The sequence below is a fragment of the Vicia villosa genome, linkage group LG5, assembly GCF_029867415.1.
Source record: "Vicia villosa cultivar HV-30 ecotype Madison, WI linkage group LG5, Vvil1.0, whole genome shotgun sequence".
Taxonomy (NCBI): Eukaryota; Viridiplantae; Streptophyta; class Magnoliopsida; order Fabales; family Fabaceae; genus Vicia; species Vicia villosa.
The window spans coordinates 125,034,209-125,052,172 of NC_081184.1; the positions used below are offsets into that span (position 1 = coordinate 125,034,209).

General features: G+C 33.2%; 3 protein-coding genes across 3 annotated transcripts; 2 read left to right on the forward strand and 1 right to left on the reverse strand.

Annotated features, from left to right (window-relative positions):
- Positions 1-695: 695 nt before the first annotated feature.
- Positions 696-2,363, forward strand: LOC131605349 (LOB domain-containing protein 2-like). The gene is made up of 2 exons (XM_058877719.1): positions 696-1,076; positions 2,292-2,363. Exons 1-2 carry the CDS (start codon positions 696-698, stop codon positions 2,361-2,363), a joined length of 453 nt encoding a protein of 150 aa, XP_058733702.1.
- Positions 2,364-4,847: 2,484 nt separating this feature from the next.
- Positions 4,848-8,213, forward strand: LOC131602358 (glucosidase 2 subunit beta-like). The gene is made up of 5 exons (XM_058874445.1): positions 4,848-5,031; positions 5,141-5,254; positions 5,747-5,842; positions 6,063-6,245; positions 6,330-8,213. Exons 1-5 carry the CDS (start codon positions 4,926-4,928, stop codon positions 6,431-6,433), a joined length of 603 nt encoding a protein of 200 aa, XP_058730428.1. The 5' UTR covers positions 4,848-4,925; the 3' UTR covers positions 6,434-8,213.
- LOC131602359 (zingipain-2-like) lies at positions 8,127-9,397 on the reverse strand. Its single transcript, XM_058874446.1, has 2 exons — positions 8,926-9,397; positions 8,127-8,825 (listed from the first exon to the last, which is right to left on the reverse strand). Exons 1-2 carry the CDS (start codon positions 9,365-9,367, stop codon positions 8,239-8,241), a joined length of 1,029 nt encoding a protein of 342 aa, XP_058730429.1. The 5' UTR covers positions 9,368-9,397; the 3' UTR covers positions 8,127-8,238.
- Positions 9,398-17,964: the final 8,567 nt, after the last annotated feature.

The window sequence follows — 17,964 nt, forward strand, 5'->3', positions numbered from 1 at the left end:
TGATCCAGAATAAATTTTTCCCTCTCACTTTCAAAATATAATAATCAACCAAGAGTGATTCATATATCAGTATTCATAAAACCAAACCCTATGTTTCGTAAATAAAACGGTTAGGTTTAAATATTTTGTAAATAGAAAGAAGGCGAAATCAAATTGAATAGGTCAATTAATGTTAAGTTTTGTTAGTTTTGTATCATATTATAATTATATATATTTATTATAATAAACTTTATGATTCAATTTCTTTCTACCAAACCCTTTTCTACAACAATACATTATAAGTTTATGAATTAATTAATATAGATCAGAATCATTAATTATTTAATAAATGTTAAAAATAATTTTTTATTTATATTAATGATTGAAATGTGTAATATTGATGTTTGAGCATTTAAAAAAAATAGCTTAGCACAAAACTGACATCATTTAAATTTCATTATATTAGCTTATAAAAATAATAATTATATTATATGATTATTTTCTTATATATGAACTTTCACTTGAAATCTCTTTACAGGATGCAAGAAAATATCAACAACAACAACAACAACGGGACGCATCAAGCATGTTCAGCATGCAAACACCAAAGAAAAAAATGCAGTGACAACTGCACATTAGCACCCTATTTTCCTTCAAACAAAAACAAAGAATTCCAAGCAGTTCACAAAGTTTTCGGAGTAAGCAACATAACAAAAATGGTAAAAAGCTGTGAAGAAACAGAAAGAAAAAGAGTAGTGGAATCATTGATTTGGGAAGCAATTTGTAGACAAAAAGATCCTATAAATGGTTCTCTTGGACCATATAAGAAAATTTACAATGAGTATAGAAGATTGTTGCATGAAGTTATGATGCTAAAAGGTCAAACTCAACTATTGCACATGCAAAGTAATCAAGGTTTAATGTCAACTAAACCAATAATAAGCGATTCTAATGGAATGGATTATCATCTTCAGCAGAATAATGGTGTTATGGATGCTGCTGCATTTTATAATGCTTATTATTCACAAGATTTTGATAGTTTGAGGAATGAAGTTGGTATTCCAATTCAGCAACACTCATCACAGGATTTGAAGCAGGTACTATACAAATTATAGAACTTTATAAATTATATGGTATATTTTGTTTTGTTTAAATATAATTTTATTTATTAAAAAAACTGATATATTTATTTTAATAAGATTTAAGATTTTTTTTAAACAATATTTTTGTATAATTATAAATTTTGTGCAATTTTTTTATGTACTTAACCACAATAAAGTATCATATTTTAAACATAAAATTATAAAGTGATTTAAAAATCAAAAAAAGTTAGTAAATTTATTTTTTAATTTATTTTTTATCGGTTTTATGGAAATAAAATGGGATTGAAGAATTTTTCTTTTTTTAAGGAAGTGTTGAAGGTGGTTGCAGGTTTTTATTTTAAAAAGTCAAATTTAAAAACAAAATGTTTTTGAGTAAAAAGAGATTGAGTTTGTTTTTTGACCTAATTTTCTAGTCAAACAAATATTTAAGTGAGTTATTTTAAATCAATTTTTACTTGAATAACCAAATTACGAAAAAATAGATTTTATAGTTCTTATTCAAGTTTTCTATTTAAAAATAAACAATATTTAAAAATAAAATATTTTTAATAAAATGGATTGAATTTGTATTTTTTTTTGCCTACTTTTAAAACCGTTTCCAATTAAATATATCAAAAATCACCAAAAAAATAGCTTTTATAGTTTTATTTCTTTTATTTTACTTTTATTTTTGTTTTAACCCCAATTTTTAAGAAAAAGTGTTAATAATTTAGAGTTAAGTTAAGAATCAAATAAAGTTTGGGTGAAAATTCTTCCATCTAAAATTCAAATTTAGTGGAACCACTTGAAAGATTTTTATAAAAAAGTGATAAAAATTTATTAAATAAGTCGGAAGACTCTTCCAGCTTAACTAGGTCTTGGATTCAAATTCAGTCCTTATTAAGCAGTAATGTTGAATTTTTTAGGAAAAATTTGTTGTCTATTACGATATTTAGAGTTGCGCTCATAGGATGTCGATGTATAATTTTTTTTTTTGAAAATTCTTCAACAAACACTCCTCTCTCTCCTTTGTTTTTTAAATACTGTTTTTTATTTTCTTATATTACGGAATAAATATGTATTACACTACTAAACAATTTTTTTTATTTATTCAAATTGATATAATACATATAAATAACACAAATATATATTTCAGCGTTACATGTAAATTGCCATTTAAATTAAACAAATATAATAATTAATGTATATTTTTCTGTTTCGATATTTTAGGTGATGAATTCAATCAGTGAACAATGGGAGCAAATGGAAGAAGGCACTCGGGTTGGCAATCATACCGTGTGAAGAAAGTTTCATACTTGGATTTGAAATTTCAAAACTAAGATATGAGCTTTGATTTTCAGCATTTTTTCAATATTATAAAAATGTCTTTTTTAAGTCAAGATTTTATTTTTTAAAGAACATATGCATTAGTTTGCATATAGGGACACCTTTTTCTTTGTTTTATATTTTCGGATGTAAGTAGAAGGCATAAATTATCGTATATTAATCAATTTTTATCAGGCTTCCGAAAAGAATATACATTTTGTTGGTATAAGTAGTATCAATTAATTTTTATAAGTCTTTCTTCAACTATACAGACTCATACCTGCACAACTTCAAGATTCCTCTCATTCCGAGTTAATTCGGCGACCACTTCTCGCGCTCTTCAGTTTCAAGAGTGTTTCATTGTCATGCCTCGTGCACCGACAATCATTCCTCCGCCCCGTTGGTCTTGAGTGTTACAATATTCATTCATTACATTCATTTTATATTATAGTATCAAAGGTATATATGATAGTAATGGTTTGTCATAATCTTGTCTAATGGAACCTAATATTTCCACTGGCTTTGGTTGTTTCCTTGATGCCGTAAAATAATAAGTGAATCACATACATAAATCTCCCTATAAATTGATGAATTCACTACGTAAGCCACATAACCAAGCCATCACTCATGCTTTCAAGGTGACAATTTACATTTCTATGAATCTCTACATACCAAAAGTTTTGGAGGACAACTATGAATTTCATATGTTCATCTGGGTCAATGGTTTCATCATATCTCCCAATTCATATCAATTTCTAGATTTCTTTGCGGATGAGGTACTCATTTATTCTTATAAGGAAATAGTTTATGTACGAAAAATTTATGTAGCCATCTGTATGATCAATTGATAAGGAGAATGAGATACTGACATGGATGTCACCAAGACTCATATATGGATGGTGGACACCTATAGGGTGTAGGGGAATGAGTTCTACATCTTCTATGATTGCATGACTGGGGGTAATGATATAATTCCGCATGATTTTCATTGTATTATGCAACTACTTCACCATCGACCTGAATCAGACCTTTCATTGGCCTCTTGGGTTCTAGTGGGACTTAATGACTTACATCGATAGTTTCAATCCTTTGAAACCTTTTGTTATGTAGTTCTAAAGTCGTTGACTGCCTTAAAACAACATCAACAAACCCATTAGTAATTCATTTGTTTTGTCATTGGTCACTAAGATTGACATGGCTGATGTAAGCGATGGTGTTGTCCTCTCCTTGGCAGTTTGGAGACAGTAGCATAATTTTCATGTTTAACAAACAAATTGCTAGAGGTGGGATGTTTTCGAGATGCCTTGGAAGAGAATGTCACGATTGTTGGTAGTGATGAGGTTCACGCTCCTTGATGCGATAATGATGTTATGAGCCCACGTCAGGACATTAATTAACTCATATGATCTCACTAGCCATAGATCGACGGGGACGGGTGGAAACCCAAATGAGTCTTTTTCCTCGATTCATCATTCTATTGTTATTTGATGTGATGGAAATGTTGATGAACGATTCCCACACACGATGCGATTGATCTTGCAATGACTAAAGATGCTCCTAAGTATGAGGGTAAATTAAATTTGGTGGCAAACTTTGGTATACCATTAGTTTTTGGATGTTATGGTCTAATGTTGATGAGGGTAGTACCTACAAACAACTTAACATCTAAGTTAGTTGCAAATGTGAGGTATTTTAGGATTAGAAAATGTCTATCTTGATGTGGCACCCTAGTTATTTTTTTTTATAGCAAAATTTTTGAGTTTTAAAGACTTAAAACCTTTGAAGTAGGACATTTGTCTAAGAGAGGAACAGACTCTCTCAAATCAAAATTCGAACTTGAGATTTTGAGAAAAACACACCCACCTAACAAGATTGGAACTTAATACATTGAAAGGAACACACTCTATCACTCATAATCCAGACATTCACAATTAAGACAACCCATAAAATTATATTCATGTATAGACTTATTTAAATAATTAATTTGAACACCATTCCAAATCTAAATCTCACGCCTCAAATACTTCAGATTATCATTACCAAATATTTTGAATTAACCACCAAAATCCAAAATTAGAGTAACAATACCATCCAAAAGATTAACAACCTGCACGGTGATTAACAAGAAAAAAACAAAAAAAAAACCCAATATGCTAATTATCTAATCCCACATCATAAGAAATGAACAATAAATTCAACTTACATTTAAAAAAAAAATCAAAATATTCAATCTCATATTAAAGAAAATAGAAATATATTAACAACTAAAAACTTGAGAGTATGCTCATGTTCGAAACCCGTTAGATACAAATTATTTATTAAAAAAAAAAAATCTGAGAACTAGTAAATTACCATTTTATAATTTAACTTACTATGAATGTGAATGTCTAAGAATAAGGACTTCATTAGAATGAAGCATTTTATAAGTGTAGAAGGAGAAATTTGTAAAAGAACTAGTTTTATTTATTTTTGCCTCAACTAGAGAAGAAGTAAAGTCAAGTCATTCAGAAACACTACGAGCACTCCATCAACATTGCCATGGACTCATATTGCTTCCACTCTCTTGCATCTCTTCTTCTCCTCGCTTCTACCGCATTTTCCCTTTCATTGTCAAACCCTTCTCTCCTCGGCATTCATCCTCTAGGTACGTAACCTCTATCTCCCCCTTTTACCTCAATTCGACGAGGAATCCATTTTTCACTTTTCTTTCTTATCAATTTCTTATTATGTTGATTTTCGTTTTATGGCTTCAGATGTGAAATACTATAGCTCCGAATTCATCAAATGCAAGGATGGATCAAAATCCTTCTCTAGAGACCGTCTCAATGACAATTTCTGTGATTGCCCTGATGGCACTGATGAACCTGGTATTCTATTCTATCAATCATATGTCATACATGATAGTTTTATAATTTAGGGCATGTCTGAATAAGCAGCTTATTTTCAGCTTATAACACAAGTGCTTACTAAAATAAGCATTTATGAATAAACTTGCATAAACTATTTTTTTTGTAACAAAAGATAAAATAAATTAACTTGTTTTTATTAGCTATCTTGAATAATTCATAGAAATAAGTTCAATTTTTTTTTTATGAAAAATGTAATAAGCTCTTTTATTAAGTCTTCTAAACAGTGTCGTAAAGCTTATGGTAGTAGATAAATTCAAATAAGCCAATCCAAACAGGTCCTTAGTTAATTCAATTAATTATAACTTTTATTCTTTAATTTTATACAAAAATGTTTGAAGTTTGGTACAATATTGGTTGTTTCTTTATCTTTCAATGTCACACTCTTCTTAAGGTGAATTTTTATTTCGTTTATTGTAACTTTTTATGAGGTTGCTGTTCATTTATCTACAGGAACTTCAGCTTGTTCAGCTGGAAAGTTTTATTGCAGAAACCTAGGAAGCAAGCCACTGTTTATAGTTTCTTCCCATGTTAATGATCAGTTTTGTGGTAAACAGTTTCTCCTCTATTTTTGTTGTTGTCATGTTTATCTTTCTATATTTCTTGTTTATGTTTGTCTTTGGTTTCAACTTGGATTTCTGATTTTCATTCAATATTGAAAATGATGGAATGTCTATGTTTCAATTTGAAGTTGTCTGGATGATGATCGAATAACACATTTCTTCTGATTTCGACTTTGAGTTCTGATTTTCATTCAATGTTGCTGCAGATTGTTGTGACGGGAGTGATGAATACGATGGAATTGTTCGTTGTCCAAACACATGTGTCATGGGTGGAAACACAAAGAACATGTATGGTAATTATAATTCAAAGGTAAGCAATCTGGATGTTTTTTCTGAAAAAGAAACAGAACATGGAGTGAAGTCGGAGGAATCAGCTCATAGCCTTAATGGTAACTAATTATTAGTTTTTATCCAATTACTTTTGAGTGTGTTTAAAATTTTGGGTAAATATAAATTGGATGTTGCTGGTTTAGGTTTAAAGCTGGCAGTTATTCTACAAGTGGCTCTAGTTGCTTTTTTGGTAATTCTATGGAGTTTCCGTTGCCACACCAGATATAGGAGGAGGCGTTCCCGCTGAATTGAAAAAGACCTTGGTGTTTACATGATTTTGAAATGTGGTAATATTTTAATTATATTCTTCATTCCCCCTTTCTTAGTACTTCTTGAATATATATGTTAAGAACTTTCGATAGATTTTAAGAAAAAAACCCAAAGGGGTTTAAGTATCCTTTTTTTTTTGACAAACCGTTGCAGGTTTCATGTTCATTATGTTACTAGGTACTCCAGAACTGTATAAAACTATCAGTAATGGTGATTGGATAGAAAACACAATGTATATTTTCTTCTTCATTCCCACCCATTTTTGGACCATTGTCCTTCAGTTGTCAATTATCTTCAAAACCTTGAGCGCCGTTAGAGTTCAAGCAGAAATAATGAACAATGAGAAAATCCGCAACTTTGTCAATGTCAATTATTTGTAATTATGCAAAATATCAAATCCCTTTTCTTCATCCTCTCCGTAATCCAAGAGAGAAAATTATTGGTGAAATGCTGCAGGATTTAATACCTCTCAAACCTCACTGTAAGCCCCAACGAGCCTATTCCTACATAATTTCTTATATCCTCCAACGGTCGCATCCCCTCTCTCTTGCTCTTGTTATCCTACAACGTTCTCTATGTTTTGGTCATTTTCAACTTTCACAAGCCCGCGTTATGTACTCCTCTAGTATGCTTGGTTGTAGCCGAAACACTTGCTCCGTTCTATATCTGCTGTTTTGCCTGAGATCCAAACTATTGGATATCTTGACCGCAGGACTTGTAATTTTCTTACTATCATCATGAACCATCAATCAGCTGTCTGATGTTGTCAAACTCCTGAACGGCACAGGTAGAGCTGGATGTGTTCCTGGTTTAGAGAATTATACAACACTATTTTAGGTGATTCACAAGGACATATTGAGGCGCCCCCCAGATTTGATGAAGCAAATGGTGAAATCTGGGGTCGACCCTGGGATGAGGAACCATTATGAAATTATTGGCAGAGCTACGGTCTGGAAGGGAAATATGGAAAGCTTAACAGTATTCATTTCCTAGAGATAGTATTATCCTGTCGGATTTTAACTATGTAGGTTACTATGTGTGATTGAATGGCTGTTGATTGTTTGACGAGTGCACCAAATTGCAACAACAGTATAAAAATTAAGATTATTGTTTTTGTTATTAATTACCTTTTTGTCAGGTCTTGCACTGTTTGAAAACTCAGTTAAAGTTGGGATGAAACATCGAATTATTCGTAAAATGAGAAAGAAAAAAACTTAGAGTATATTGCTTTGCACTTCCTTCTCCATCACAAATTAGTCAAATTGAGTAGCATATTTTATCCAGTGCTAGTGCATGGAATATGGCCTGTGCTGTGTGACCAAGAATTTCAATATAGTACTCAAGTCTTATATGTTGAATTATTTATAGTGGACCAATTTCCGTTCTATATGCTAAACTGGCTGGTACATATAGCTAAGTCTTCAGACAATCCGAATCCTGAATATTAGTGTTGCCATTCTTATCTCAATGACACTATTATAGGATGAATTTTCACATTGAGAAATGCATACTGTTTCAGATTTGCAAAATATTTGGGAGCATGAACTATGAAATCAAAGTATTTGATCTACTATCCTGGCAAAGTTTTATCAACTTATATGCTAATAACCTAAATCAGTCATTGCTTCTGTTTTACTATCGATTCCTTTTAAGAAAATTAATGCATATAGAATCAAATTACTCATCTTTTTTTATTTCCCTTTTCATTATTTATATTATAATCTATAAGGAGCATCACTCCTGTCTTTTACTTTTAATTGTAGGTCAATAAGCTAAACTACACTAAACAGGGTAGCTGGCTAACTTGGCAATGCCACACAGACCAGCTTTATCAAAAGTGTCGCGCTTCATCCTGATATAACCAGATTCACCCCACCCAGTACCCCACGAATTCTTCACAATCCAATACTTCTTTCTATTTTCTTCTCCATAACCAACTACAGTCACAGCATGATTAAGCTGCTTTCCACAAAGGCCAGAGAAAACACCTTCTGAATAAAGTTGAAACAAATAACCTCCCGCGTCAATTCCAACAGAGACGGGTTGATGAGCAGCTGCAGCTTTAAGCTTAGCCTCGTTATCAGCAGGAACTTTTTCATATCCACTTATACTCACAGCATAATGTTCAGCTTTTTCCGTGTTACAGGTACCATCTATCCCTTTGTAAGGATAGTCTTTCTCAGTGGTTATTCCACCATTGTTTATGATGAATGTAAATGCTGTCTCCATTAAGCCACCTTGGCAGCCTTGGTTATCACTTTCAACATCACAATCTATCAGTTCTTGTTCAGATAGAGAGATCAATTTTCCTGTTTTTATTTGGTGGAGGCCTTCTATAGCCGCTACTGCAGAGAATGCCCAACAACCTCCTGCATGAAGACATAGCATGAACTGCGTAATATGGTGAAATTGAAATAACACATTTCGAAACACCTAAAAGCTATGCAATTGTATTACTAGAAACATTACCACACTGGCCTTGATTCTTGACTTTAGTCACTGCTCCCTCCTTTCTCCAATCCTTGCTTTCTGGAACATCACCATGTTCATTATACCTGAATCCTGTATGTGAATGCGACCTAGTTCTAAGACCCATGTAAGTTCTTCTAAACTCTTCATTTGTAAGATCTGCAAATTCATTGTCTGTGAGATTGTACGAGTTTTTCTGTGCGTTTATGCATTCTATGTACCGAACATTTGCTTGGTAAATGTTGAAACGGACTTCCCATTCATCACTATGCTTGTAATTTCGACCATGTCGTTTCGTCCAACCTTCAAACCTCTTCCTTAATAATTCTATGTCAGATGATGATTTCTGTTTGTGTCCTGAAGGACATTCGCGTGCAGTTATGCATGCATTGTAGAGCATGAGAATAATGAAGAGAATGGTGGTTAGTTTTGTACTTGTCATTATGTGGCTAGTTGACAATGCAAATGAGAATAGGAGTATATATTCATATTTATCACATAAGCATTGTGTTCTTATTCTTGTACACTTGTGTTTAGAGGTGTTTCAAGTGTACAAATATCTTCTTCTGTTCATGTTTTTGGTGCTTGCATGTTTTAACAAAACAAGACTTTTGTTTCACAATTCCATTTACTCTGCATGACCTTAAAAACATGTTACGTATAGGAATGACAGTTCAACCAACACAACTGATATTTGACACATTAGAATGTTGGCTAAGTTTTGTGATCACTCATCAATATGGGAAATTACAAGAATGTCTTAATTTTTATTTTTAACCTATCTTCGGATTATCAAAATCATTCACCTAAGAACTAAAGGATTAACAGTTAAAAACAATGTCTAAAATTAAAACACTGAAAAAAGATGATAATCAAATTGTGACGTGCATAAAATTTAAGTCAGTTCTATACACTCATTGTGGGACGGAGGGAGTATCATTGTGGAATCTAAATTGTATACTTAAAATATAAATGACTAAATTGTACAAACAAAAAATTCAAACCAAAGTGTTTTTTTTCCTTCTCCAAATTGCGCATGTGAGCAACCAATAATAGGTGATAAGTTAGACAGCTATCAACTTATGATGGCTTTTGAATAATTGATGGAAAAAAAGACTATATTTGGAGATTTTCTCTCAAGGATTTGTTACGATTCATTTGTTTCGAAGTAGTTGGGATTCTTCTATTTATTTATTTTTTTTAAAAAGGCAAAATCAAAATTTTGTTAAATATAAATATAGCGAGATAAGGAAAAATTAATTCAAAGTCCAAAGGTTTTGATAAGCCATGTTAAAATATTTTACTTGTCATAAAATCGGTCTCTTTAGGGTGTGTTTGGTTCGAGGTAAATGGAGGGGAGGGGAGGGGAGGGGAGGGAATGTTTATAATAAAATGTGTTTGGTTCAATTTTTAGGAGGGGAGAGGAGGGGAGGGGAGCAAAATCCCTCCAAATCACACTTTTTGCGTTCCCCCGAATCGGGGGGATTCGGAGGGGAGGGGAGGGAATGTGACGGTTGATATTTAATAAATTAATATATTTACTAAAATACCCTCAATTTTATTTTATTATTTCAAAATTATTATTTTATTTCGTCTGCTTCTTGTTTTTTTCTCTATTGCTTATATCAATTTATTATAATTATTTTTTACATTTAAATTATTATTTTTATTTAATATAAATTATAATCACTACAATTTTTAATTTTTTATTATAATTTTTACTTTTATGTTTATTTATATTTATTTTTTTTCTAATTTTATTATATATTCTATTATATATATATATATATATATATATATAGCGATAAGTTATTTTATGTATTCAAAAGTTGTTATCAACAGATAGATAATTTTGCGCCGAAAGTTATAATACGTATCAAGTGTATTTAATTTTTTTAACGTTATGTGGTAAGTTATAAATTTTTAATCACTCGATATTACAAATATTATTTCCACAAAATTATTTATGAAATTTTCACCTTTGAATATCATATCAGTTATATAAAATCATAGGGATAAAAATGTAAACTATTAATAAAACCCCTCCCCTCCCCTCATGAACCAAACATATTTTTAACCAAAATCTCTCCCCTCCCCTCGTTTGAACCAAACATACATATAATTAATAAAAATCCCTCCCCTTCCCTCCCCTCCCCTTCCCTCCATTAAAATCCCTCCCCTCCCCTCCCCCTCATTTGAACCAAACAGACCCTTAAGGAGTATTGTCACGAGAGGGGGAGTAAAGGTGGTTGTGTGAGATAGAGAAGAGTTATGAACTCAAGATGATGGTGGTTATGAGAGTCGTGTGATTATGGCTAAATGATCTTAAATGTGTGAGTTGTATATTTTAGATGATTTTATTGTTATTTGTCATGTATCGTTAGCTAGTCAAGACTTCATGCAAAACCAAACTATGGCATTTTAGATTAGTACATGTTAGTGAATGAAGTTTGGTTGAGCTAGCTAAACAAAATTAGTTAGAAAGTGAGAAATTGAACAAATTAGAGTTTTCTGATCATTCCATATTATGAAAACAACATTGGGTGAATTTTGAGAGTGACACGTAATTCTAGTATATCATTTGAGTTCACTCAAATTTACGGGGTCCGACAAAGGTGCAACTCATGAGGTAATTTCTATTTTCTCAATATTATCAATGATTTTGTAAGAAGAGTATGTGTCTAAACTTTATAATTTTAAATGTGACCTTTAAAAAGTTCAAGGAATCACATACTCTTATAAGTAGTTAGTTGGAAACTAAACTCGATGTTTTTAGATATGACAATTTTTGGGGATTTGTTTTAGATCAATTTAACCATTGTAGCACACATTAACAAAATGTGATATCTAAACGGATAAATATAACCATTCTTGAGAGGGTAAGGTGAACGTTGTTGTGAGTTGGGTTTGCTAAAACATTTACGAGGTGAAGTTGTTGCTACATAAACTTACCTAATTAACATGTTCATTCTGAAAAATATACTTCAAGATACCTACGGAGTAGAAAACCAAAAGACTGCTATAAGGTGTGAAGATTTACAAACTACTCCCTTCGTTTTTTATTATATGTCGCTTTAGCCTTTTTACACATATCAAGGAAATCTTTAATTTTTGCTAATTTTGTTAATATATTATAGGATGTTCCAATATTACCCTTTTTAAAGTTACATTAAAAATCTCTTTTTTTCAAATAAATCATTATGATTTGATGATGAAATATTTAAACTGCACTTATTTCATTACTAAAAGATGTACGTGTGTTTCCACTTATCCCATTGATTAAGAAAATTCTATTCTCATTCCTTATTTTTCTCCTGTACGATTTCTGGAGATATTAGATCTTCATCATCTTCATTATCGGAACCTATATTAGAATCCAAAGAATCTTCTACTATTTTTATTGTTAAATCTTTAGGATTTTTCATTGCCAATTGTAATACGGTGAACTGACTTTATTATAATCGAAAAATGTTGCGGTAAGCAAGAGTCGCCACCGACTTTTATTTTATCCAAACAAATTCAGAAAGGCTAAAAGAAACAGAAAAAACCTTTTAAAGAAATCTAAGTTCGGGGGGTAATTTATGCAAAGGGAAGGTGTAAGGCACCCTTTGCATCCATGGTTTTCCATGGGCTCTTAATTGCTTTGCTTGCTCGTTTGTCTTTAGAAAAAGTAGATGAAAGAAAGAAAAGTGGACTTTAGCTCGTAAATGAGCGTAGCCAGTTTTTGAAGAATTGTGAGAAAGAATATGAAAATTGAGCATTGCAAGGCAATTAGGGGCAATTACCTTAAACTCAGATGATAGGTCTCTTTTTAGCCTTTCAGAATGAAAGGGTCAATCCTTGCCATAAGAAGGCAGGAAGCCTTTCGTTTGGAGGTTGAAGGGTCGTCGAGATATCCTTTGCCCAAAGACTGACCCATGCCATAGAGGGGCAGGTAGTCTAAGGGGAAGGATCAGAATAAACCTTTTCGTAGGCAGCCAGAAGATACCTCAGCCTTTTTCCGTAGGCAACTTCCGAGGGTCGAGGTCATATTTGTGTATCGAAGGCAGCATCATTTAGGGTCGTATGACCTTTAATTATCGAGGCAGCATGGCTGAGGTATCCTCAAATTCGAGGGACATGGCTTATTCTGCAAAAAAACACAAAGGCAACAGGCAACAAGGCAACAGGCAACAGAGAGGTTACCCCAAAAGCGTGCGTGTGTGCACCAATCACGTGATTCAATTCAAAATAAATTATCTTGTAGTTAAATGGCTCTAATTCAGTTCAAGGTTACACTCCCTAAATTACTAACCACGCAGTTTAATATAAAGCAATAATAATAGCAAATATGGGGAAGGGGACAATGAAACCAGCGGATCCCTAATAGGGTTTGACATAAGTAATAATAGACAGGAGATATCAGGGTTTAGAGTTACCAGTACTCGTAGCTTTGGCAGTCGACAAACCCTGAAAATTGGAAAAGAAAGAATAAACAAAAAGGCTGAGTGCATTATCGGTTCGAGGGAAAACACAGTTAACCCTAAAGAAAGCAAAAAAAGATAAAGGATTTAAATAAATAAATAAAAAGCAACTTAGCTTTGCATTTGATCTGATATGGTTGGCAGGCGGAGGAAGCCTCGGGGTAACCCTAAAAATGGCAAAGGCAGGAAAGAGATGGAGTGAATGTATGCACAGTTCAGAAATATAAGGGCAAACCCTAAAATCAAAAGGAAAACAAAATAGACTTTAAAAGATAAATTAAATACTTAGCTTCAATTGGCAGGTTGATGGGCAAAGGTTCGCCTCGAGCCTTAAGCATTGAACCTGATCATCAGAGAATTGACAAAAATATAAGTGTAGGAGGAGTTCTATTGACGAGGAAATTAAATCCTAATTAAAACAAAATAAAAAGGTAAATAATATTAATAAAAAAAAGGTTTAAAACTTAGCTTCGTTCTTTTGACGTGGCGCATAGTCGGAGCGTATTCGAGAAGTGAACTTGAAAAAAAGCATAGAAAAACAGATATTTTTCAGTGTATGGAATGATCATCGTAAAAATTAGTTAGGGTATGAATTAAAAAATTAACAAAAAAAAAAATATATATATATATATATAATCGATTTAATTAATTATTGGTTTTTCAACCTAATTAATTAAATCGATGAGAAAATAAAATATAATTAGATATTAACCCTAATATATTTTTTATCAAAATTAAAATAAGTTATCTTAATAATAATTGTGTTTTTTTTAGAAAAAGAAGTTTAGAAGAAATTTTGATTAAAAGAACATTTAAAGGGATTATATATAAGAAAACAAGTAAGTAATCAAAATAAAAACAAGTTATATATTTTAAAAATAAGATAAAAATAAAAAAAGGGTTTAGAGGGACTAAGCTTGAATCCTGCGTGATGACTTCTGCAGGTGCACAATGGACAAGCGTTTGGGAGGCGTTTGATCATGCTCCCAGGGCGATCCGTTGGCTGATGCTTGTGGGCGTATCATGGGCATGCGTCGCGTGGGTGTATAGAATCCACAATCAAAGAGACTGAAAGAAAATGTTTGAAAAATATGCACAGGAGGCAGGGATCGAACCCCCGCCCCTGTGTACTATGACCTTACCACGTTCCGTTCTGCCACTAGGCCAGAGTTTGTTCACTGTTTATAGTATCAGTTCTAATTATAATATAAGAAACGTAATTCGTTAATTGAATTCAAAAATTCGCGCCCAGATTCATCATCTTCTTCGTTGGCATATTGAAGAATAGGCAACGCTTTTGGCCACGATTTTCAAGCGTGGCCATAGCTTTTCGTCCCTAAATCCTGCAAACGAACACGAATCAAAGCATACCAATAACCCAGATTAGTTCGAAAAGGTCTCACGAATCCAAAGAAACTATTAATTGGACCTAAAATTGGCTCTAACTTAGAACCCCCTTTTTGAAGCACACGAACCCTAGCAATGGCAATTCGACGTATCTGCATCAAATCTTCAATTAAACGTTTCAAACACGTTCTATGCAGTCATACAAACATGTACATACCATCAAAACATATTTATGATGCGTAATTTTAAGGTTTTGATTCATGGAAAAGAAACGCAAACCGTGACGGATTCGTGGTGATTTCGGAAGCGTTGAGGCTTGAAAGTAATCGGAATAGTTCCAGAGACGCCCCAGGGATGTGTTTGAACCACCAAAAACCCTTGAATTAATCTCCAATCCCGAATTTGACTTTGGCTATTGTTTGAAACTTTAAGAACTCGACTGAAGCTTTTTTCTGCCGCCCCCCACCAGTCTGAACGTGTTTGATACTTATAGGAGCAAGATTTAGGGCAACCAAATTGGAAGAATATCAAGTGATTCAAGTTATGGGGATTTGATGGAAATTTGTTATGAAATCTTTCCAAACTTGATCCCATTCTATTTTTGTGCCATAATTATCACGTGTTCCATGCCCTTAGGATTGGTTGGAATAAATCAACATATTTTGAAATTTAATTATGCAATCTCCTTTTTTCACTAAGTTATAACTTTCTTTGATTTAATTTTGAATAATTTCAAAACCAAATAAAAATAAAATTATAAAATAAATGGAAATAGATCATGGGCTTCCTTGGTCCTCAAGATAAGTAGAAATCAAGCCCAACTCCACTTATCCCTTGCTTTTGCATTTTATTTAATTAAATTTGAATTTTAATGAAAATAAATTCAAAAATAAATGAATTAAATGACAAAAAGACATACTCTTGGGCTTGGAAATCGTGGATGGGCTTGTAAATAAGTTTAGATCAAAAGAACTTGGTCAGGAGCTTTATGCACTGATTTATATTGGGATGAAAAAAAATGTATGGGCAAATTTTGGGGTATGACAGCTGCCCCTGTTCAATTATCTTAAACCTGAAGAGTGAGTGGTTTGTGTGCCAGTCGGTATCTGAAGGTGGAAGATGATTGAACACTAGAATACCAAGAAATTTGCCCTAGCTGATGTAGGGACTTTTGTCGGAGATGGGCTTGAAGATGCCATCCAGCAAATCATGCATTAGATTCGGTTTGGAGTGTTTGAGAAGTATTTGTTAGAGATTGATCGTGTCAGTATCGTTCGTGATACTTGAATTAGATCTTGGAAAGATGAACGTGTCTACATCGTTTGTGATGATAGAATTAGATCTGAGGAGATAATCGTGTCTTCATCGTTCGTGATGATAGAATTAGATTCTCTTGTCGTGTCAGCACCGTTCGTAGTGACTGAATTAGACTGGGAAGGCCAGTGATCGTGTCCACACCGTTCGTGATGATAGAATTAGACCTCTGATAGCTTGATCGTGTCAGTACCGTTCGTAGTAACCGAATTAGATCTTCGAGCATTGACCGTGTCAGTACCGTTCGTAGTAACTGAATTAGATCTTTGTTGGTCATTGATCGTGTCTACACCGTTCGTGATGATAGAATTAGATCTCTGAGTGTTGACCGTGTCAGTACCGTTCGTAGTAACTGAATTAGATCTTTTGTCGTGTCAGTACTGTTCGTAGTAGCTGAATTAGACTTTGAAAGTGATCGTGTCATTACCGTTCGTGGTAAATGAATTAGATCTTCGAGCGTTGATCGTGTCAGTACCATTCGTAGTAGCTGAATTAGATCTTGGAAAGTTGGAGATTTCGTTCATTTGTCGGTACCTGTATTCTGAAAAAGGTAAGGTTAATCTTTATGCAATGTCATGATGCATGGGTTATGTAATGAATCCCTCAAAATAAATGAGAGCTTTTGCATGTTATGTATGAGTTCATTATGAGGTAATGTATGCAGTGTATGGATATGTTTATGACATATGATATGTGAATATGATTTATGTTGTCTTTGATTAAGAAAGTAGATCTTTATGTCCTTGTAATTGTACTGTCTGATCTTGTCTTGAAGATGCTCAGCTGGGAATTTATGATTTCTGCTTGGAGATGATCAGTGACTTGATGTTCCCTGATTGGTGATAAAAATATTGATAAATCATGTTGGAGGAGAGCGACAGTGTTGAAGATGTAAACTCTGTTGGGCAGCCATGTCTTTATCGGGAGCGTTTGAAGATATCTTCTTAATGATTACTCTTGTGGGGATATGATCTTGTGAACCCGGCTTTGTGGGGAGACATGGGTGAAAGTTGCCCCCAGTATTATAGTAACTACTACTTGATTTAGGATACGTCACTTAAAATGTCAAACGGGACTTGTATAGATTTGCCCCAGTTAGCAGGAACTTTGGAAAGATTCACCTTGCGAGGACTTTATAAGATGTGCACTTTAGGAGACATGCCCCTAGTAATCATATGCCCAATATGATGTCCTATGTTGGTTGAGAAGTAGCTTCAGATCTTCTTGGATGTGTGCCCCTGATTATTTTGGCATCCTTGAGAGATTCTCGGAATCTTGACTTGATTGCCCCAGATTGATTGGGCAAAGCATGCCATGCCCCTTGTATACGTACGAGACATTGCTTCTCGGAGTAATCTTGTCTGTTGGGATAACTTTTAGTCATTAGTTGTACCATGTGCAAGTTCTTTCTGATGCTAGCATTTGAAATTATGTAGCAGAATATGTTTAATAATGAATTCATGAGATGCAATGCATACATTTGTCTTGAGTTTTGAAAAAACATTAAAACAAGAGATGTAAAAGCGTGATATTCGTAAAAATATGATATTTGTAACAATGTGATGTTTGTAAAAACGTGATATCAACTCGGCATTTGTGGTAAACCTTAAGGAGTCAGGATACCCTTTTGGTGACAGTATGCTTTTGAGCTAACCATGCTTCAGTTAGGACTTTCAAGGGTTGTAATGTGGCTTGGTTCATGGTTTAAGAAACAAAGGATAAAGGCTCAAAATTTTATTGTACCCACCCCTCTTCGTGATGATCTTCAGTCCTAAGCTAAGTTAATTCAACTTATGCATTCAGGGTCCAAGAGACTTTTGGATTTGCACCTTCGATAATGACGATGGTTCACAAGCAAAGAGAATTTCTGAGATGGCAGTCACTTCTTCCTTTTGGTAGTCACAACGTTGTGTTA

Coding starts and splice junctions, on each gene's coding strand:
- LOC131605349 (XM_058877719.1), top strand. CDS start 696: ATGGTAAAAAGCTGTGAAGAAACAGAAAGAAAAAGAGTAGTGGAATCA. Junction 1,077..2,291: donor CATCACAGGATTTGAAGCAG/GTACTATACAAA, acceptor TCGATATTTTAG/GTGATGAATTCAATCAGTGA.
- LOC131602359 (XM_058874446.1), bottom strand. CDS start 9,367: ATGACAAGTACAAAACTAACCACCATTCTCTTCATTATTCTCATGCTC. Junction 8,826..8,925: donor CAAGAATCAAGGCCAGTGTG/GTAATGTTTCTA, acceptor GTCTTCATGCAG/GAGGTTGTTGGGCATTCTCT.
- LOC131602358 (XM_058874445.1), top strand. CDS start 4,926: ATGGACTCATATTGCTTCCACTCTCTTGCATCTCTTCTTCTCCTCGCT. Junction 5,032..5,140: donor CCTCGGCATTCATCCTCTAG/GTACGTAACCTC, acceptor TTATGGCTTCAG/ATGTGAAATACTATAGCTCC. Junction 5,255..5,746: donor TGATGGCACTGATGAACCTG/GTATTCTATTCT, acceptor ATTTATCTACAG/GAACTTCAGCTTGTTCAGCT.